The following is a 20,360-nucleotide window of genomic DNA, read 5'->3' as shown; positions in this document are numbered from 1 at the left end:
GGAAAAGTTCCGTAAGTTGCTGATCTTGTTGTGTAATTGTGGGGTAATTGTTCATTTATATAGTGGTTTAGGTTATGACAATAACGGTTAGTTTGTAAGTCAAATATGAACATGCAAGACAGCACCAACATGTAATTAGCAACTACATACGGTTGAAATATTTTTTGAAAAGGGGGGAATCTCTGGATTTTTTTTTACTCTTAAAACCAATTTTTAGGATATTCATACCCTTAAAGTCAATAATTTCCAAGCTTTACAAGACAGCGCCATCAAGTATCAGAAAACATTCTTTAAAGATAGGGATGAAATATGTTCTTAAAAGTTATAAATGGCATCATTATAGTAAAGGTCAGCGCATATATCTGATGGCAGTATCATTGGTAGGGGGAGGGTTGGAGCGTTTCTTTACTTTCAGAGCCTTTCAAAAGCCATTTTTAGACTATCTTGACAATAATTTCACATTTTTAAGACAGTATCATCTTAACTTAGCAAATAATCTTTATACATAGGGTTAAAATGTTTAAGAAAAGTTTAATACCGGGACCATTATGACAGTAAAAGGATGGGGAATCTAATTGTTGGTTGACTGCATGAGTGACCTCTGGGGTGACGGATTCCTATGAAGTTTTCCCTAGCAGATCTGGAGTTTTTTGGCTCTATTAAAGCATTTTTTCTAGATATCCACAGCCTTTTAGGTAATATTTCACAGCTTCAAAAAACTGAAGTTAATATAAGTTTTAGATGAGTTTCATGTGTCACATAAAAAATGGAGCAGGCAGTGTCTGTAACATTGATATCGTTGCATTACTATTGCAGATACAGTAAAGTCACTGGTATATTAGAGAACTTTAATTTAGGTGCTCATACCTACCATGTGTAATAGAAACTGGAATCTGATGAGATGTAGTGATTTGTAGTTTTGCTAACACGTAGTGTTCGATATAGAAAGTATACAATGCGTATTAATCCGTCATACTGAAGCGTACATATGTAGAACAATTTAGATTAACTTCTTTTATAAACTATCTATGAATATTACCATTATGGAACATTCAACTTTTGCCCATAAAGGCATATGTGAGAGACATTGGCCATTGTGCTGAGTATTTACATTACATGTTCTTTAACTAGTGTGGTAGGTAATACATAGTATATATGTATATATTTGGGCATCACTCCAGGTGAAGTAATATTAAAGAATATAGGTAAGAAACAGGTACAAGAACAAATACCACAGTTCAGACAAGGTCATGCCATTGTAGAAATGGATTTTTCTTCCATCACAATCCAAAACACAATGACCCCATCCAAAATATTCAAGACAGGATGACCCCCTACTGCCAGTTTCAAAAACAGTTTGATCCCACTACCAATCCACCATGCCCCACCCCAGGCCAATGGAACTGACCTGTCCCTAATTTCAAACTGTTATCATACCACACACTCAAAAAAGAAGATCCTTGCTTATACCAACTGTATCGAACAAAATGGTCTACGATACATGCAGATGGCAGTTTGTGTATATCACACACACACATACATACATATATCCATATACAGATACATACATACATACATACATACATACATACATACATACACACATACATACATACATACATATGTACATACGTACATACATGTATACATACATACTTCTATACATACATACATACATACATATATACATCCATACACACATCCATACACACACATACATCCACACAGATTCATACATACATACATACATATATACATACATACTTCTATACATACATACATACATACATACACACAGATTAATACATGCATACATACATACATACATACATACATACATACATATATACATACATACATACTTACATACATACATACATACATACATACATACATACATACATACAAACACATGTATATGTGTACATATGAACATTTCTAGCATCACTGAACCTGTGTTGAATTCATGACATACTTACAAGCATACCGCCATATGTACATCTAAAACAACAACAGAGACATTCAGTATCTTATAATATATACTTTTATTAGATATCTGGCCTTTCAAACCATTGTCAGCAAATTACAATCAAGATGTCCCTTACCCAGACTCTGTGCTTTACATAAATTATATATTCAAAGCATAAAATCTACAGTGATGCTGCTCCAAAATTCCTCAACTCAAAATAATAAAACTACAAATTAATATACTTTATACACTGATAACAAGTAATAGATAGCACATTTGCTAATTCTTTATCTCGATATTTATATTTAGTATGTCTGGTAAAATTATTAAATATTGCCAAAAAAATTGAGATGGTCAGTTTTGGGCGTCTGTGAAAAAACAAATGTATAAATCAAACTTGCTCTGTATACCATGGTCAGTCAGTATGGCAGAACAAAATATCCAATTAATTGTATACTTAAGGGGTACTGTAGCACACACACGCAGAATGAATGGTGACAAGAGCACCTAGGCATAGTGTTTAACCACAAATAGAATACTTATTGTTACTATGATATTGAGCATGGTATGACCCCCTAGGCATAGCAACTTTTCCCTACTTAAAGGTTGCCTAACATTTTTTAAACATTTTGAAAAGATAACATGAAACCAATCCCCGCCCAGTAAGTGTTCCCCTTATAGTAGACAGTTTATTTAACATTCAGAATGACAAATATATGTGATGACCTGAAGGAGCCTTTGAATAATTTCCTGTACTAAATTTCCCAAATTTCAGCAACAAATTATAATTTTCGTTCCGGTAACTATACACAAGTGGATTTGCAATCAGGAGAATCAGTGATCTTGTGGTTTTATTCTAATTCTGCAATAGAAGGCAGTAATTTTAAAAGTTGTTTTTTTATGATAATGAGGAAAACGGGGATGGTTGGGTCATGTGGGTTTCTTTGACTTAACAAACTGTTACACACAATATCTAATATATGTCAGTAAAGCAGTGTTCCAATGTGTTAAAATCAAGTAGAATGTTATATATGGCCCTGGATACTCAGTGCCACGGCAGTGTATACAGAAAGTATGATATTCTAAGATCTAGCCTGACAAAGACACACATTAAAATACTACCAAACCAGTGAAACTATAGTGTTTCAATCATATGGCAAAGCGATTTTTATGTCTGACACAGTTTTTTTGCTTCAAATTACAAAAAAAACACATTCGAACAAAATACTGACAATGATAGCATGCAAGCATATACAATGATACATTTTATCTGACTGGGAACACAAATCAACATCACTGTCGGATGAAACAAGGAAGATACAAAACACAGAACTGTTTATTTGTGTTTACAGTGAGATAAAATGTAAACATTTCATGTTGTGTGTACACACTACATGTATATCAGTGCATGTGTTTTGTTTGTATCATTTGTAGCAAAAACGTTGTGAGATGTAAAAAAAAATATCATGCCTCATCGCCTACTTGAAACGCTATGGTGTCTCTAGTTTCGTAGTACGTGAGATTCTGATATTTCAACTAGACAACACTAAATATATTTACATTGCTCTCTCTCTCTCTCTCTCTCTCTCTCTCTCTCTCACACACACACACACATGTGTAATATAATTATTCAGATATTTACCTAATAAAGAAATATGTCTGAAGCTTGCCGATAAATACCTTGATAAAGAATTTTTATTCGAAAAGTCGGATTTCACATCTATTTATTCGGACTGACTTACTAGTTCCCTAGTATGCATTTCTACATGCACACACAAACATACACAGACACAGACACAGACAGACTTGCCCACACACTTACACATGCACACACAGATAGACATACACATTTCCAGACAATGTATCATGTCTATAGCACTATTAAACATCTGTATATGTTCAATCAAGATTGAGTTTCATTTAGAGTATGTTTCCAAATCAGTTATACTCTTCATGAAAGACTTGACATTTTACACGTGCTAAAAGCATTCATTAATTCTCCATGTTTAGAACTCTTCAGAGTATTCTGTGATAACTCACATCACAGAAGAATTCTGAAATGACATATTTTGAAGGATATGCAGTGATGGTTTGTAACACTTACAGGTACTAGTAGGTGTTTTAGATATAAAAGCTATGATAAATCTCGAGTATTGTAATTCATGTGTCAAATGATTCCACTCAGCGGAAGCCATGGCATCGACCACAAAAATCCAACTTGGGTTGGATTGGTGAGTGTTTATAATGAACTTCAAGAATATGCTAATCAATTATTCTATACTATATTCATTCTATTCTATTCTATTGAATTATATTCTATACTATACTATTCTTACTCTATTCTATGCAGTTCTATTCCATTTCATATTATTCTACTAAAATGTATTCTATTCTATTCTATTCTATCCCTTGTTATTTTACAGACTAACCAGACACGTGTGGTTGAAGTGTTTTTTTGTGTGTCACAGTAAAGACCCTAATTTTGTGTTTATATGTTTACACGGCTTGTTTTTTGAATCTCTCCATGTTCACCTATTTATAAATAAGTGATGTTTTTGAATAAAATTGAATCATTTTAAAAATAATCAACTATTGGCAATTTTTTGTATTTTCATGAGTTTTTGGTGTCTTCTGGAAAACGGAAGGTGCAAATGCACCAAAATTAGTTGCGTATTTGAAAACAGCATTGTGTATACAGGGCCCAAGTGCAGGGTCTATGGTTACAGTCACTATATATATAAACTCTTACCCATCGCAAAGTCCAACCAATATGGCTTATTTGCATGATGTCAAAATTCACTTGGAACAAACAACATCTGTAAATGGTGGAAATTTCTGTTCAGAAACAAATATATGCCCTCAAACTTACTCAACTTCATGCAAACAAACCAAATTCAACATGAAGGTCAGAAATTAGGACTGGTAGTATTTTTAATCCAACATGGTGGACCTAAATACACATTGTCAGGGGTTTGAGCTATATGTAGGTGGATTTTTTTAACAACACAAACTTGAGCACAAATTGTAATTGAATGTTTATGGGGAAGCAGGAACAAGGGGAATACCTCTGTAAAATCATTGATACACACTGTAAATTATGGAATATGCTAGCTGAGTATCCTTATATTGTGAATGTCCAAGTTTACATCATTTGGGAACACAAAGTATCATGTATGTATGTGTGAGTTGGACATACCGGTACATATATATAACTCGTGAAAAAACACCGGTACATTTGCTTGAACACTGGTGCATTTGCTTGAGTAAGGCAAGTTAAGGAAAGACTTCCCAATGTAACAATATTAGGTAAAAACAATAAAACTGATTAAAAAAACCAACAGGGGATGTCTCTGATTAATTGATTGCAATAACAACATATAGCATTCTATCAATAAATAGAATCATGGGACCCCGCACCTGTGTTGTTTATAAATGCTTTGATGAGTTACCATCACTTGTATGTAACTTGTCTAAATCCTGTTTACCACAAGCAAGTAAACACACCAGTATTTTTTTTTTGTGGGCTGTATTGACTTATGATTTACAACCTAGAGAATTGATGAAAGTGTTTGTAAATATGTTGATGAATCAATTTTCTTGTCGATGCTGTAAAATGAGATGAAGTAAAGATACAAGAAAAATTAAGACTTAGTCAAACATTTAAGAAAAGATACAGTTTAGTCACAAACTACAGCATCACAAACTGAAAGCAGACATCCATCCATCCAGAGTAACTCCAGACTACATTTAACATTTTGTGATCTTCTCCAGCCATACACACCGAGACACACTCTACATTCTACAAACAAGAATCTGCTTACAACAACAAATTACAGACAAGTCACCTATGGAGGTCGCTCATTCTCATATGTCACCCACAAACTATGGAACTCTTTGCCACTTGAAATTCACCAAGCCTCCAGCCTGGATTGTTTCAAAACAAAACTGAAGACTTATTTGTTAACCAAAGCCTATGATGTGCTTTAGCCATTCAGCACTACTGAACAGAACAGTGCTCTGGAAATCAGCGCTATAGGAATTTGTAATTGATTGATCCAAGTATTACATTACATGTACAGGCTTTGAGTCAGAAGGTGTCAACATTTTACCCACAATGCAATGCATGGAATAATTGAATCACTGTCATTCGAAAAGCAGTTTGAAAACTTGCCTTTTTAAATTTTTTAGGTTGTTTTATCATTAGACATTTTATATTTTTTACCTTTATGCATGTGTACCTATGTACTAGTTTTTTGCTAATATCAGGACAGTTTTTCAAATAGTGTATTTTTGTTCAATTATGTTTGTTTTGTTTTTCCTGTCAGTTGTAGAGCGCATGGTGATTATTTTTAACGTAATGCACGTTATAAGAAATTAAAATTTAAGTGGTTGTGTATTTATTTTGGATTTTTAATTTATAATTTAAAAGTAATTTTATCATTGCTTCCTACTTCAAAAACCAATGTGAAACGACATAGACCAAGTCTGTGTTTGTAACTCAAAACATTGCAAAAAGCTAAAAATGTGAAGTTTGTTATTGTACGTACTACAAACCTTTTTACACATTTATTAATCTTTTGCAATGTATTGTTTATAAACACAGACTTGGTCTATGTTGTTTCACATCGTTTTTTTCAAGTAGGAAGCCATGATAAAATTGCTTTATAAATAAAAAAATCCAAAATAAGTACCCAATCCTCATTCATATGGCCACTTTAAGATTAGTATTGTATTTTGCCTATCTTACAATACGCAAATTAGGCATTTGACTGACCACTTAGAAATAATCAGTTACATCTGTTATTAAAACTAAGCAAACATCGGCAAATAAAATGTTACCTTTAACATCCATTACCACTTTTACTTGCTTCAATCAGTGATCAAAATTATCAACATATGCGATGTAAAACTTATGTTGATTGGCTACTGTGGCCCTTATTGACACAATAAGAGTTTTTAGCCAATCAGGAGCTATTTCATTTCCTGCAATGCTCCACCAGAGTCTGCAGGATAGCTTGATCTCTCTTGCCCAACTAGCTGGTCCATGTTAAAAGTTGCCATGGAAACGGCTTTTCCCATCTGTTTTGTGTAATGTTCCAACATGCTAACAACTTCACTGTCACTCAAACTTGTTAAATCCACCATCTGAGACCTGCTAGCTGATTGGTCATCTTTGTAATGTGGACTTTTCTTTCCTTTTTGATTGGCATGTCTATCATCCAATGATCTCCTGTCTTTTACAGCATTCCCATGTCCTTTTCTGTCAAGTTCTCTCATTAGTTGTTGCCGATTCAAATCAGGAATTTGATTGGCTGACACGTTTGCTATAGTTCTGTGTTCTACTGAGTTACCGAATTGTGCATGGGGACAGAGTAGTCTGTTTTTCAATTCATCTTGACACAACCTGCAAAAAATAGTATTTTGCAAAAAAATTGTAAACCTGAAAAAAAATTTTATTTGTATTTCTTTCCAATAGTAGCATGTCAAGTGACTTAGCAAAAAATATACAAGTTTGACTACAGGTTACAATATTCTTACTTTGTTTGTCATTGTCAATAGAGGGCAGTATTTGAAATGGAATGTCTATAGTCAGTGTAAGCAATTGTCAAGTTCTATAGAGGGCGGTATTTAACATGAAGGTCTGGTCAGTGGGTGGACTTAATTAGCTCCCTTGGTTTATTATGGTGTATTCTGTCGAGGATACCCAAATAGCAAGATGGATTTTTTCGGTTGCAGATAGTCAAACATGGTGGAGGGAAAGTTTATATTTCTGATACATTTTACTTGAATTAGCAAACTAACATACTTGCATATGAAAATAAGAGTTGAAATATAAGTTTTACGTTTTATTACATCCATTGGGAGATCGATGTCATACGCGAACAAGTGAACACTGTCAACTTGCATTTGACTGGATCTGTCACCCAAATTATCCCAAGCATGTGACTGCTTACTTTAAGCCGGTCAAGACCCCGGTGTAATCGACCGGGTCACTCAATCAAGTTCAGTGCTAGTAGCTGATATTGTCTATAGAGGGCGATATTATACATGTACATCAAAGTAGTGCAAATTAGTCCATGCAAGATACTAAATAGTAAATGGTTGTACTGTGGGGCTTGTATGGCGGCCATATTGGATTCTGAACTCCATAGTTCTACTTGCCTAATACTTTCATAGAGTAGTTTGATATCGAAGCAGATCTTTTTGGTTTCCATGGAGAGTCCATGTACATGTTGCCATGCCCTCTTATCTTCCATAAGACATCCTTCTACCACATTACGTAATTCTTTCTCTTGAAGTACCTGTGCCTTGACTTTCTCTACTTCACTTGTAGCCTGTAGCGTGTGAGAGCAGAAAAACATACAAATATAACTCCAATGTTCTCTACAGATTGTTCTGAGAGCAGGGAGGCTCATTTGCATAATTCATATTCATTCATATGATTTGCATAACAATATACTCTGTCTTTCACTGTTTGGCTGTCACAAATAAGTCACAAATGACATTTAACAGGGTTAACTGTCTTCAATTGTACCATACATTCAATTCATCAACAATCGTACGTATAAGCCCCTGGGCAGTATCAGTGGCCATCTCTGGTAGTAGTGTGCAGCTAACACTACCAACTTCAGACCCCATTTTAGACCCATTTTGACCAAAAATTAATACCCCATTTTAGACCATTACAGATTTTAGTAAATCAAATTTTAAACCAAACTATTTGTTCCATATTAAGGAAATGGTAGTCCAGGATCACAAAAATGTAGTTAAGTGGGGGATTTTTCCAATCAGGAGCCAACATTTTGTGGCAATTAATAGCACAGTTATTATTTGGTAAAGGAAAATGGAGGAAATTTTAGACCAAGCAATATTTTAAATAATATAGAGTGGACCCCCACTTTAAGACTCTTCAGCGTGAAGAAAACAGACCCCAAGTTAGACCAATCGGCACAAACGTACTCCAAAGGGTGGCACATATACATATAGTCAAATAAGGGAATGCCCCCTCCCTTCCACGAGTATGATGTAGGCCCCAGTATAGAGTATACCCCCTTGCTCGGTGAGAATTATCAATATGGCTGCACGATTTTTCAGCACCTGATTTTATCAATTTCTCAACATACCTGGTGTAGTTGAATGGCCATTTCTTGCATTTCAGCTTCTACTTTGTCAGCATATACTTGTTCCAAAGTATCGGTGAATATCCTGACTTGACTGTGCCACCTAGCAATAGCTGATGTCATCTTCCTCCTTGGACCAAACAACCTCCAAACAAACAAACAAACAAATTTATGTCAAACAGAAATTTCCGTCAGCAGATCATGGATACATTAACACATTTAGCAGTTGTTTGCTGTGTTTCTAACAAACTAAACATTGAAGACCATGTAGGGTGCCGCAACCAACTTCTGGTTCAACATCTAGAATGTGTATAATTCTTAAAACTGTATAAAAATGTCTGTATTGTCGAGTACAAATATAATTTTTTATTTGCATGTCCACTTTACAAACAACTTAGAACCATTTCCGTATATACCACTACATTGGAGAGTTAATCATATAGGGAACACAATAGCTAACCCTGCGCTAGTGACGGGCTAACCCAGCACTAAGACACATCATGAAAACAATGAACACTTGGTCGACACAATAACTGCCTCTACTCCGTGGGGAGCATATAATCCAATGCAGCCTTTATAAGCGCATAGGATTAAAACATTCACATTGCAACCTCTATCCTACCAGGTCCTCAATTATACAGCTGGGTTGACGGCGGCACAATCAGGGTTCAAATCTTGGACTTTAGCCATTCAGAAACAAATGGCAGTGACGGAGCTTTAACGTGAAACCTGCAGATTCCAAGCCGACCACTCTTAACTATCTATTTAGTCTTGAAATACTATTATGCTCCTACACTATTCAACTATCCTGACTCAGTAACAGCCATGGTGGTATAACCGAAATAGTGTACATGTGTAGTAACGTTAGTTCTTCTAGACTACAGGCCAACAGAAAATAAACTAATCCCAAGTCAAGGTCTTTACAAGAGTTAGCTAAAAAGTTGATAACGGGGCAGAAATAAATGATGTTCTCATGCCCACTCTAAAGTGTCATCTTTGTGCCAGGTTTGGCTTGATATGTGTATTGCAAACATGTACGAAATATAACAGGACATACGCTTATGCACAGACATACAGACAGACAGATGGATGGATGGACACACAGATGGAAGCCATTTCTAAATCCCTTCTTTAGTTGCGCTTAAAATATGTGCAATTTCTTGAGGTCCAATAACCAATCAGACTGTATATCTGACAAATAATGTACATTCCACTTACTTGATTCCAACTTCTTTTAAATCATTATCTGTTAAAGTGAGGAATATTTTCAGGTCTACATCCTGCTCATCAAATACATGGTTATATTTGGACAAGTTCAAACTCTCTAATAATTCCCCTAGGTCTTTAAATGGTGGTTCCACACCTGTCTTTCCTGGCAAGTTTTGGTTGAAATTTTGACAGTAGGCATCAAGATTGATTCCTTCCAGGGGATTAGTACCAGCTGGTCTGGGATTAGTGCCAACTGGTCCAGGAATGTTTGCATCGATAGGTCTGGAAATACTAGTATTGGAAGGTCTGGCAACATTACCGGCAGATGTAGGAACATTATCAACAGATCTAGGAATGCTCGATGATGCAGTTTGTGGCATGTTATTATTTTGCCTGGCAGTGTCTTCATTTTGTACAGTGTTAATATTATTTTGTTGATTACTTGTTGGCGTTACAATTGCAGGTTTTGTGTCGTCAGCCGCCTTTACAACTGAAAGTGCTGCAGCAACTGCAGTCACAGTGTCTGTTGCTGTTTGTGCTGCAGGAGAGTCCAGGTCTTCAGCACTGTCAACACTGAGTTGTTGCAGTCCAAGTGCAGCAGCAAGTCCACCAGTGCTACTGCAACTGCTACTATTACTTTTAATGGTGACAGCACCAGACACACAAAATGGTGTACTTTCTTCGTGTTCGTCACCACCACCGTATCGATCAAGCCAAGAGTTATCTGAAATGGCAACGCCAGTACAAACATCTGGTATTAGTGAGAACTCTGTAATGCGAAACATCGCAAGCTTTTCATTGACGTCTGTGGCTAAGAAATTAGACCAACCAAATGGACGATGCTTTGATGGAAATGTTGGGTGCATCAAAGTACTGACATTGACAATACAATCAAAGAGAATTGCACACGACATGCTGAAATGTATCAACGCTATATGGAGATGTTACACTCATTTCAATACATGTACCGTATTATGCTACACTACTAGTAGTGTACTTATCAACACAACTAGACTGAATTTTATCAGTCTACGTGTATCAATGCTACAAGGAGAGGTTACACTCATTTCAATACATACACATACATGTACATGTATAGCCATATACCTACAAAGATACTAGATAAAGTTTAATTTTATGAACTTGATAGAAAATATTGAAGTTGGCCCATGTCCTTTAAAATATGACTGTCTATGAACTGAGAACAAGTTATTTTAATTTGTCTACATTTCAACAATTCTGTGAATTTTCAACAATTCTGTGAATTTTCAACAATTTTGTGAGTTTCAGTTACCTTTTCCTGTAGAACTATCCAAGTCATGTTCACTTGGACTTATAGGGGAAGTGACATCACGGTTACAAATTGCATCCTGGGTAACAGAGCCATCACTCTGAAATGTAACATAACCACTTGGCACCATGGGATCTAAATAGGAAAGAAATAACAAACAGTTCACTTATCGACATTTTTATTATACAATATTGGTGAACTCCTTATAGAAATAAATATGGCTGAGAATACCAATGTAGAAGACTGCAGTAATTACAAGGGGGAGGGGGAGGGGGTAATGGCTGGGGGAAATCAGCACTGCCTGTTGCATTAAAATGTGACCCTTCCTCATTTCTGTTTTCTCAAAAGTAGCCCCCCCCCCCCCCCTTCAATTTCCTTTCTCTAAAACATAACCCTCCTCCCTACATCGTAAGGTTAAAATTATGTAGGGTGTGAAAAAGTACTCATTCTCTCTGCTGCCACTACATGAATAATTTTCTATTTATCCCCATTCTACACATTTGGAGACATTCACACATTGACTTGAGTGTGTGATTGTGTGTATACGTCTGTATAACAGAAAATCCCTGAGAGCAATTCCCAGCACAATAATTAAAAAAAAGAAGAAAAAACAACAACAAACTTTGACTGAATTTTTTATGATCTTTTCTTATAAGCATTCATCAGGTCGGTACTGTGATAAATACTAGCAGAGAATCCTGTGATGCATGAGTGCAAGTGTATGTAGCATATTTTATGAATCCTTGTGGTGTTCTCTGTGGCTGTGTGGGGAATAATATCAAATTGTATGAAATAGTCTGAGTGCGACTTACTTGAGTATGCCAGTTTATTATCAGTGATAGCCTTAGACCTGGATTCATGCATTAGTCTAGCAAGGGCTTCTGGTCCGTCTCGTAGACTAGGACTCGTACTATTACCATGTTTGGATCGTGATCGTTGACTTCGTGCTGGTGGTCTTGTTGGCCGATGATAATATTCTTCAGAGGAACTTAAATCTTCATCCACATGAAGACCTGTATAAAGTGAAATTAAACAGTTTGGAATTGACGATAACATAATCAATATTTGAAAGTAATCAGTCACAACATTTCAGAATCAGAATCAGAATGACTTTATTCATCCCACCAGGGGAAATTAAAACGACAGTCCTTGCAGGTCAAAATAAAAGCAATATAAAAGATAGCATTACATATATTACACAGACATACTAAACTCAACACCATGGTACTAAATTTACCAAATGGCAACTTTTTGCATGGTTTAATCTTGAATATGAAAGTGTCAAATGAAAGTTTAGGTCATGATATGATATGTCAACAGAGAGCAGTATATACAATATACATTGTATATTAACCCTTCATCAATCATAGAAAGATAACTTTCCAGAGTGGAATAGAATTTCAGAAAGTTTTCCAGAAGCTGTTATAATTATAAATATAGTAATAAGTGTAATGACCCTGAAATAGGGTCGGAAACAGATAATCTTCCATTTCCAGTGGGATTCAAACAAATGACCTATGGACTGCTAATCCTATGCTTTAACAACTATGCCATAGGAAGTTAGTAAATATAGCTAAAACTCACCGGGCTCAGATTTAACAGTTGATGTGGGTAAACTTACCAGATTCAGATCTAAGACTTGATATGGGCAAACTTACCAGATTCAGATCTAAGAGTGGATATGGGCAAACTTACCAGGTTCAGATCTAAGAGTTGATATGGGTAAACTTTGGTTATCAATTAAACTAACAATCTTCATATAACCGTTCAGTAATGCTAATGACCTTGCTGTATCACCATTGAAATTCTTAGCTTCTATTTCAACACCCTGACAGAAGTAAGGGAGGAGAAGACAATTATATTCATTTGTAGTAATTAATATGCACTAATTGTAACACGGTATTATTACATACAACTATATGTACCAGAAATGACTTGCATCGGTGCAGACGCATACCAGTAGTACCGGTAGTGGTATTTGCATTGCAGTGCAATACCAAAAACATTTATTGCATTCCTGCATACAAACGGTATGCAAATGAGAACTGCTACACAAATTTATCTTGTTTATGGACAGGTGATTCAGTACTATTCAGGGTGTTCAATATTGCAAATAAGTCATTATATCTTGGACAACAAGCGTTACAAACAACATTAAAACAGCTGTAATGAATAATGTTCAGAAATTCAGATTGCACTCTTATTCAGAGAAAGAATCCAGTAAAACTTATCAAAGATTCTGTGAACAATTTACATATTGAGTCAGACACACATGTGCATGTACTGGTACATCTTTCACTACTAAATCAGCTCAGTTCAGTGGATTACGGGACAACTATCCTTAGATAATGAAGTCCCTCAGATCCTGTTTGTCGTGTGAAAGTGCGGATCAATGTCATTCTTTTGTGTCCTTTGAACATGATGATCACATGGTTCAGCAAAGTGTTCCAGTGATTTATGACGCAAACAGGAAATGAATATTTGTAAATTGTGTATGTCTAGTTTTGTGGGTACTTTTTGAAGTTTATCATTGTGGACTCTTGTTGCTGTGTACAGACTCATTGTCATGGTAACTGAGCAGTTATCAATGCTGTTCAATATTTTATGAATGATATGAAATACTTACATTCTGAACATACTGCAATAGATTCTGTACGATAATTTCATGGCCTTCAGCTGCCGCCATCATTAATGCACTGTTACCAACTAGAGGTTCCCTGTAGACCATGATAGTAAAACAGAAAAACTGTAAACCTGGCAATTTTTGCTAAAGATTTATTTTTTGCTAATTTCGCTGGAAAACAAAAAACGCAAAAATAAGAAATGACTATTAAAGTGTCTTCTTGCACATGAACACAATGTACCAGTCTTGTAATTAGTAAAAAAAATAAGTAGTGACTAAAATGCCTTCTTGCACATGAACACAATGTACCAGTCTTGTAATTAGTGAAAATAAGTAGTGACTAAAATGCCTTCTTGCACATGAACACAATGTACCAGTCTTGTAATTAGTAAAAATAAGTAGTGACTAAAATGCCTTCTTGCACATGAACACAATGTACCAGTCTTGTAATTAGTAAAAATAAGTAGTGACTAAAATGCCTTCTTGCACATGAGCACAATGTAACAGTCTGGTAATTAGAGAAAATTGGTCTTTGAGATCTTGCTGAAGACTGTTTGTAGTAGTGAAAATATCTAGGTTTACAGTATCATGCCTCATCTTTCACACTGACTACAAGTATAAATCATGCACAAGCCAAGCTACATGTATTTGAACAGAAAATAAAGATTATTATAATATCATGGTTGTTCTTCGTCATGGCAACCTGTGTCTACATCACTGGTTCTGTGGTGCTCAAAATATGAGTCCTAACTTTCCACTTTGCCACAGTTTTTCTAACAAAATTTTCATAATTTATGTTTGTGGAGATAAAATTATTTTAAATTGATGTATTAATTCCCCAATATCTTCTTCACTCAGCAGGAAAATACATGATCAACGAAGAAAAATATTGAGAGAAATATAAAGAGAAATTTCCGGGCGCTGTTTATCATCCTGTGACAAAGTGACGTGATCATGGAGAATGCATCCTTAGATCTTAGAAAGAATGTATAGTTCCTCATCTCTGCTCAGGTAATTTGGGCAGGTCTTGATGACCAATTACACCAATCTGTGGTTGACATTAGCACCATTGTCTAGAAAAGATTTCACCATATTTTAGGAATAGAAATGTTGTGTATTTTCATAGCTATACCAACCTGTGGTTTACATTAGCACCATTGTCTAGTAAAAATTTCACCATATTTTGGTGACCAGCATTGGTTGCATGGAACAAGGCAGTCCATCCTCTGCTGTCAACTGCTTCAATATCTGCATCGGCCTGTATAGATAAAAAGAAGCAAAGAGTAGGCGTATGATTTTGAAATGAAATTGAGAATTTGGCCCAGAGGACATCAACATGGAATAAAGATAACAAGCCTTCATTGAAGAAAAAGCCTTTAACTGGCAAGTTATACAGCAAAATTATTGTGCAAATTTGAATGGTGTGTCTTGATGCAAAACTTTGTACTCAAGTGACCAATTTGTTATTTGACCTCGAAAATAGAGGTCAATGTCAAATGTCAAGGTATAAAAAGAGAGCTTACTTTTGCTTATATGGGTATAGACATTTAAATGGAGCATTGGAATTGTGTATTCAACTTCTTGTGCTAGTGTAGAAAGAAAGATCATTTCACCTTGAAAATGTTTGTCAAGGTCAAAGGTCAATGTCTCATTAGAAAGTTTACCATTGATAATGTGTGGGTAGACACTTGAATCATGTCCAATGTATCAAACTTTTGGAGAAAACAAGCAAACTGTGCTGTTTTATCACAAATATGGCCGCCATTTTGCTAAACAGGTACATCAAGGTCATGAAATTAAGTGACATGCATGTGACTAACATAGTAAAGCCATTAGACATGATTAAAATATCATCATCACTTGAAATGTTTGATTCTGAAAACTTTGTAAAAGCTATGAAGATAACCCAAATTTGCCTTATTTGTCCTTGAAGGAGACTTTCAAGGTCAAAGATAAAGGTCTTAAAAGAAAGATCATATTTGATAATATGGGTGTAGGCACTTGAATGGTGTCACAATTTATTATATCTCCAAAGTTATGATGGATCTTGTGAAATTTAACAAAAAATGGCTGCCATTCGGCCATATTTTTTTCAGTCGTAAAACAAAGTTATGTGCATATGTCTCACATAGTATGTTACATTTGTGCCAGGTTTGGTTGAAATCAGTAGTTGCATGCCAAAGATATGAGGATGAATGCACACACATATGATGGATGGATGGATGGACGGACAGACTGACAGACAGACGCACACACGGATAGCAGTGCCCGTTGGTGACTACTAAAACTGACCTCAAATGCTTAATTTACTGGTATTTCAGTTATGATTGTCACACATACCTGTAATAGGAAATAGACAACACTTTCGTTACCACAGCTAGCTGCTAACATTAACGATGTCCGACCCTTGGTTGACTTAATGTTGACATCCACTCCAGCATCCAATAACAAATTGACTATATTATCATGACCAATATAACAGGCATACATCAAAGCTGTCCAGCCACCTGTGTTCTTTTTATTCAAGTCAATTTCACCACTATAAAAAAGAAAAAAAAACCACAAAAGGTTAATATTATGCAATACCCAGAACTTTAGGGAATGCTTCTGTCTCAGTGCCACTATTGTTTTCTTATTTGTGTCTTTTGTGTAGACTAATGTGGGTTTTTTCTTTCTTAAGTTCCTGTTTTACTTCATGTCCTACCAAAGATTTTAATGCAAATACGATATTGCCACTTTCGCTTCCCTTTTCATGTATTCTGAGTTTAAAAGGGAAGACCACTCTAATTTTCCATCCCAGGTCAGTGTCTTGACACTTCCAGCATATATCACCAACATCTTCACAAAATACTGTCCCCAAAACGCGACCAATTTCAAAAATACAGTGACAGATTTCTTTCCTGCATATTCATGATAATGAAGTCCAGCATCAGGAGATAAAAACCTGTAATACATGTACACTCTAAAACGGCAGTTTCATAGGCATTCTATGAGCTCTTTGAGCATGTTACACAGTTAAAGTCATCTAGCATAATGAACGTCTTCTAATACTGACCAATAGATGAAGCTGTCACATACCTTGCTTTAATGTACATTGTACATGATCAAATTGACCAATAGATGAAGCTGTTACATACCTTGCTATAATAGCATGTACACAATGATACTGACCAATAGATGAAGCTGTTACATACATTTGTACCTTGCTATAATACTATGTACACAATCATATTGACCAATAGCTGAAGCTGTTACATACTTTGCTATAATCACATGTACACAATCATATTGACCAATAGATGAAGCTGTTACATACCTTGCTATAATAGCATGTACACAATGATACTGACCAATAGATGAAGCTGTTACATACCTTGCTATAATAGCATGTACACAATCATACTGACCAATAGATGAAGCTGTTACATACCTTGCTATAATAGCATGTACACAATCATATTGACCAATAGATGAAGCTGTATAGAGGTCTAGAGGAATTGGGTCAAAGTTTTCCTTGGTTTCCGTTGGATTCCAGCCACCACGCCAACGAGACAGACTACTGTCCAGGAGTTCTGATTCACTGGCTTCATCAGATGCCTCATATGGATAATCCATCATGGCAGCCTTTTCATTATCTTCAATACATTGTAATCTAAAGAAGAGTAAAAATTGTGATGACGTGTATAGTGCCCTCTAGAGGTGACATAATGAACAACATGGATGGCAAGCAAGATTTTTGAACTCTCATTTCTGAAGTTCAAAAGATTTGATGTTTTAGGGTAGAGGATTTCACATCACTCCATCACAGGGTCAGATGAAATCGTGTTAACTCAATTACTTCTATTATTCATAAATAAGACAGAGTTTGATTGGTTGAACTTGAAGGTTCAATTTGTTGACAATAGCGAGGTTTAGCTGCACATAGTAACCAACCCTAGACCCATGGAGGGTCTATGTAGTAACATTTACATCTACATCAAGGGAAACTTGGTCTGGATGCCATTGTGGTATCAGATCATCTCCAACCCTGTCTGGCTCAATGAGAAATCATGACCCAAAAGCTGCTTTATGCAAATGATCTTGATATTCGATAAAGGATATCAAGTTTATGTCTAGTGTTGTGTCATATCATATCATATCACATCACATATCATATTATACCATATGACATATCAATTATCATATCATATTAGAGCTAGAAAAGGCTAATAGCTTATGAGCTGATCAACGTCAAATTGTCACACACACAAAAACAATCACCAAAACATACATGTGTGTGGATTAGGTTAGCTCTGGATTTATACGCTGCTGGGTTTTGACACGTCTTCTCCCACTCGACGTGTCAAAACCCAGCAGCGTATAAATCCAGAGCTAACCTGGTCATGGTCTAAGTGTTCATCACAACGTCCAAGTTTTTTTTGCAAAGTTCTAGATAGTAATTACTTGTTGAGTTCAGATTGAGTGCCAAGTTACCAATATACAATATACAAATACAACACTAATACCTACATGTATACCCGTTGACGTTCTCTACGATTACTATCCTCTCTAGATGATCGTAACGTGTATAAGAAACTAGATTGGATAGACTAGACTTCGGCAAACCATACACTACCGGCAAACTATGCGTACAGCACAGCCAAAAATTGGGAAGTGAAACTCACATCACAGAACTTACCGATCGATTCTTTACTTTGGCATACACACTACTTTCGACTCCTCGGTCCAAATATACACGGTTGGTGTACTTCGTCCTACTTCATCGTATTGTTTTCAACGTAGTAAATCAAATAATTGCATAAGCCAACTTTGTAAACATTTACGTGGTGATACACACGCCACTGAGTTCGAGTTTGGCAACTTGAACTTTGAAGTTGGAAAGCTAAACCCAACAACAACAATTAGCTGTACGCGAGATATCACAAGCACCGAAACTAAGAAAGTGTTAAAATTCTTGTCATTGATACTACAGCAACATTGTCTCGTACTCTTCAGGCGACAAAGGGTGTTTTTAACGTTCAAATAGGCTTATTTTTCAAAACGCGAGTATTCTTTTACAAACCAAGGGGGCTGACATCTTGGAAAACTGGCCTCTTTCAGAACACTATTATTTAGTTAATTCAGATTTAATTTTTTCAAAGTTATCTTGAAAATAATTCCTTGACTTTAAAAAATATTGGCTGAAGAAAGTACTTTTGTCGATTTTAATTTGCCAAATGTTAATATTATGTATTTTTCATAATTTCATACTTATCGCACGAGGATGTCTTTAAGTTCAGGGGTCATATTTCCCATATTGCAACACTTCATATCCGGGTATTTTATCATGGCGGCCAAATTCCTTAATTTCAACTTGTCCACCTGAGTGAAGTTGTGTCGCTGCACTCTGCATCAAATTCCGTCCAGTTTTATCAAATGTAAAAGCATTTTGATGCGTTGATATAGTCGTATGGTAAGTGGAAATGTTATTCTATTGCAAAAAAATAGGTTGTCATTCGTACTACAAAATTTTTGTCGCACCTTGAAGACCGAACAGAAGTTCGTGTAACGGTGGTGTACGTGTAATGTGTATGCAGGTAACGAAAACAACAAGACTCGGGAGTTTATTTTGTGTCATTCAACAATACGTAATCATAATGCCGTTGATTTCTTAAAGATGTATTAGCGTGAGTCGGGTTTTAAAATCAAATGGCAACGTGACGTAAAAGTTGAAACTTTCACTTCATTGAATTTAAGAGCGCGCGACCTTGTTGAGAAACAGACATGTCTGCACGCGCAACCTGGCACTATTTAAATCGCATTAAAATTTTGACAAGTACGAAACACATTCACACGAGGACATTTCATTGTTAAAGTTGACAGCAACAATGACAATAAAATCAAGGCAATGGAGGAACAGCCACCATTTAAGTTCTAATCAGTGGTGTCATGAAGTTCTTGTAAATCTGCCGCAAACGTCCTATACTTCAAGTTCAAATTTATATCACTTTCTGGATCTGTTGATTGAAGTAGCTGCAATAATTATTGTAGCTTTGGTTTCAACTGAGTTTTTTTTTTTAGTTTTGGGTGCAAAATCCGGAACAATACAAAGCCTTTTTAAAAAATCAAAGCTCGAAATAAAAACTAACTAAATCTTTTTTCTTTTTT

At 35.6% G+C, this 20,360-nt stretch overlaps 1 protein-coding gene across 1 annotated transcript; it reads right to left on the bottom strand.

Annotated features, from left to right (window-relative positions):
• Positions 1 to 6,940: 6,940 nt before the first annotated feature.
• Positions 6,941 to 19,263, bottom strand: LOC144439818 (ankyrin repeat and SAM domain-containing protein 3-like). Its single transcript, XM_078129051.1, has 12 exons — positions 18,892 to 19,263; positions 17,644 to 17,865; positions 16,554 to 16,752; positions 15,350 to 15,471; positions 14,226 to 14,307; positions 13,286 to 13,418; positions 12,403 to 12,603; positions 11,594 to 11,725; positions 10,309 to 11,023; positions 9,094 to 9,235; positions 8,132 to 8,304; positions 6,941 to 7,373 (listed from the first exon to the last, which is right to left on the bottom strand). Exons 2-12 carry the CDS (start codon positions 17,829 to 17,831, stop codon positions 6,941 to 6,943), a joined length of 2,520 nt encoding a protein of 839 aa, XP_077985177.1. The 5' UTR covers positions 17,832 to 17,865; positions 18,892 to 19,263.
• Positions 19,264 to 20,360: the final 1,097 nt, after the last annotated feature.

This window comes from Glandiceps talaboti, chromosome 9 (genome assembly GCF_964340395.1).
Source record: "Glandiceps talaboti chromosome 9, keGlaTala1.1, whole genome shotgun sequence".
NCBI classification, from domain to species: Eukaryota; Metazoa; Hemichordata; class Enteropneusta; family Spengelidae; genus Glandiceps; species Glandiceps talaboti.
Note: the sequence above shows the minus strand (reverse complement) of the source record. Positions and strands in the feature narration are given on the sequence as shown.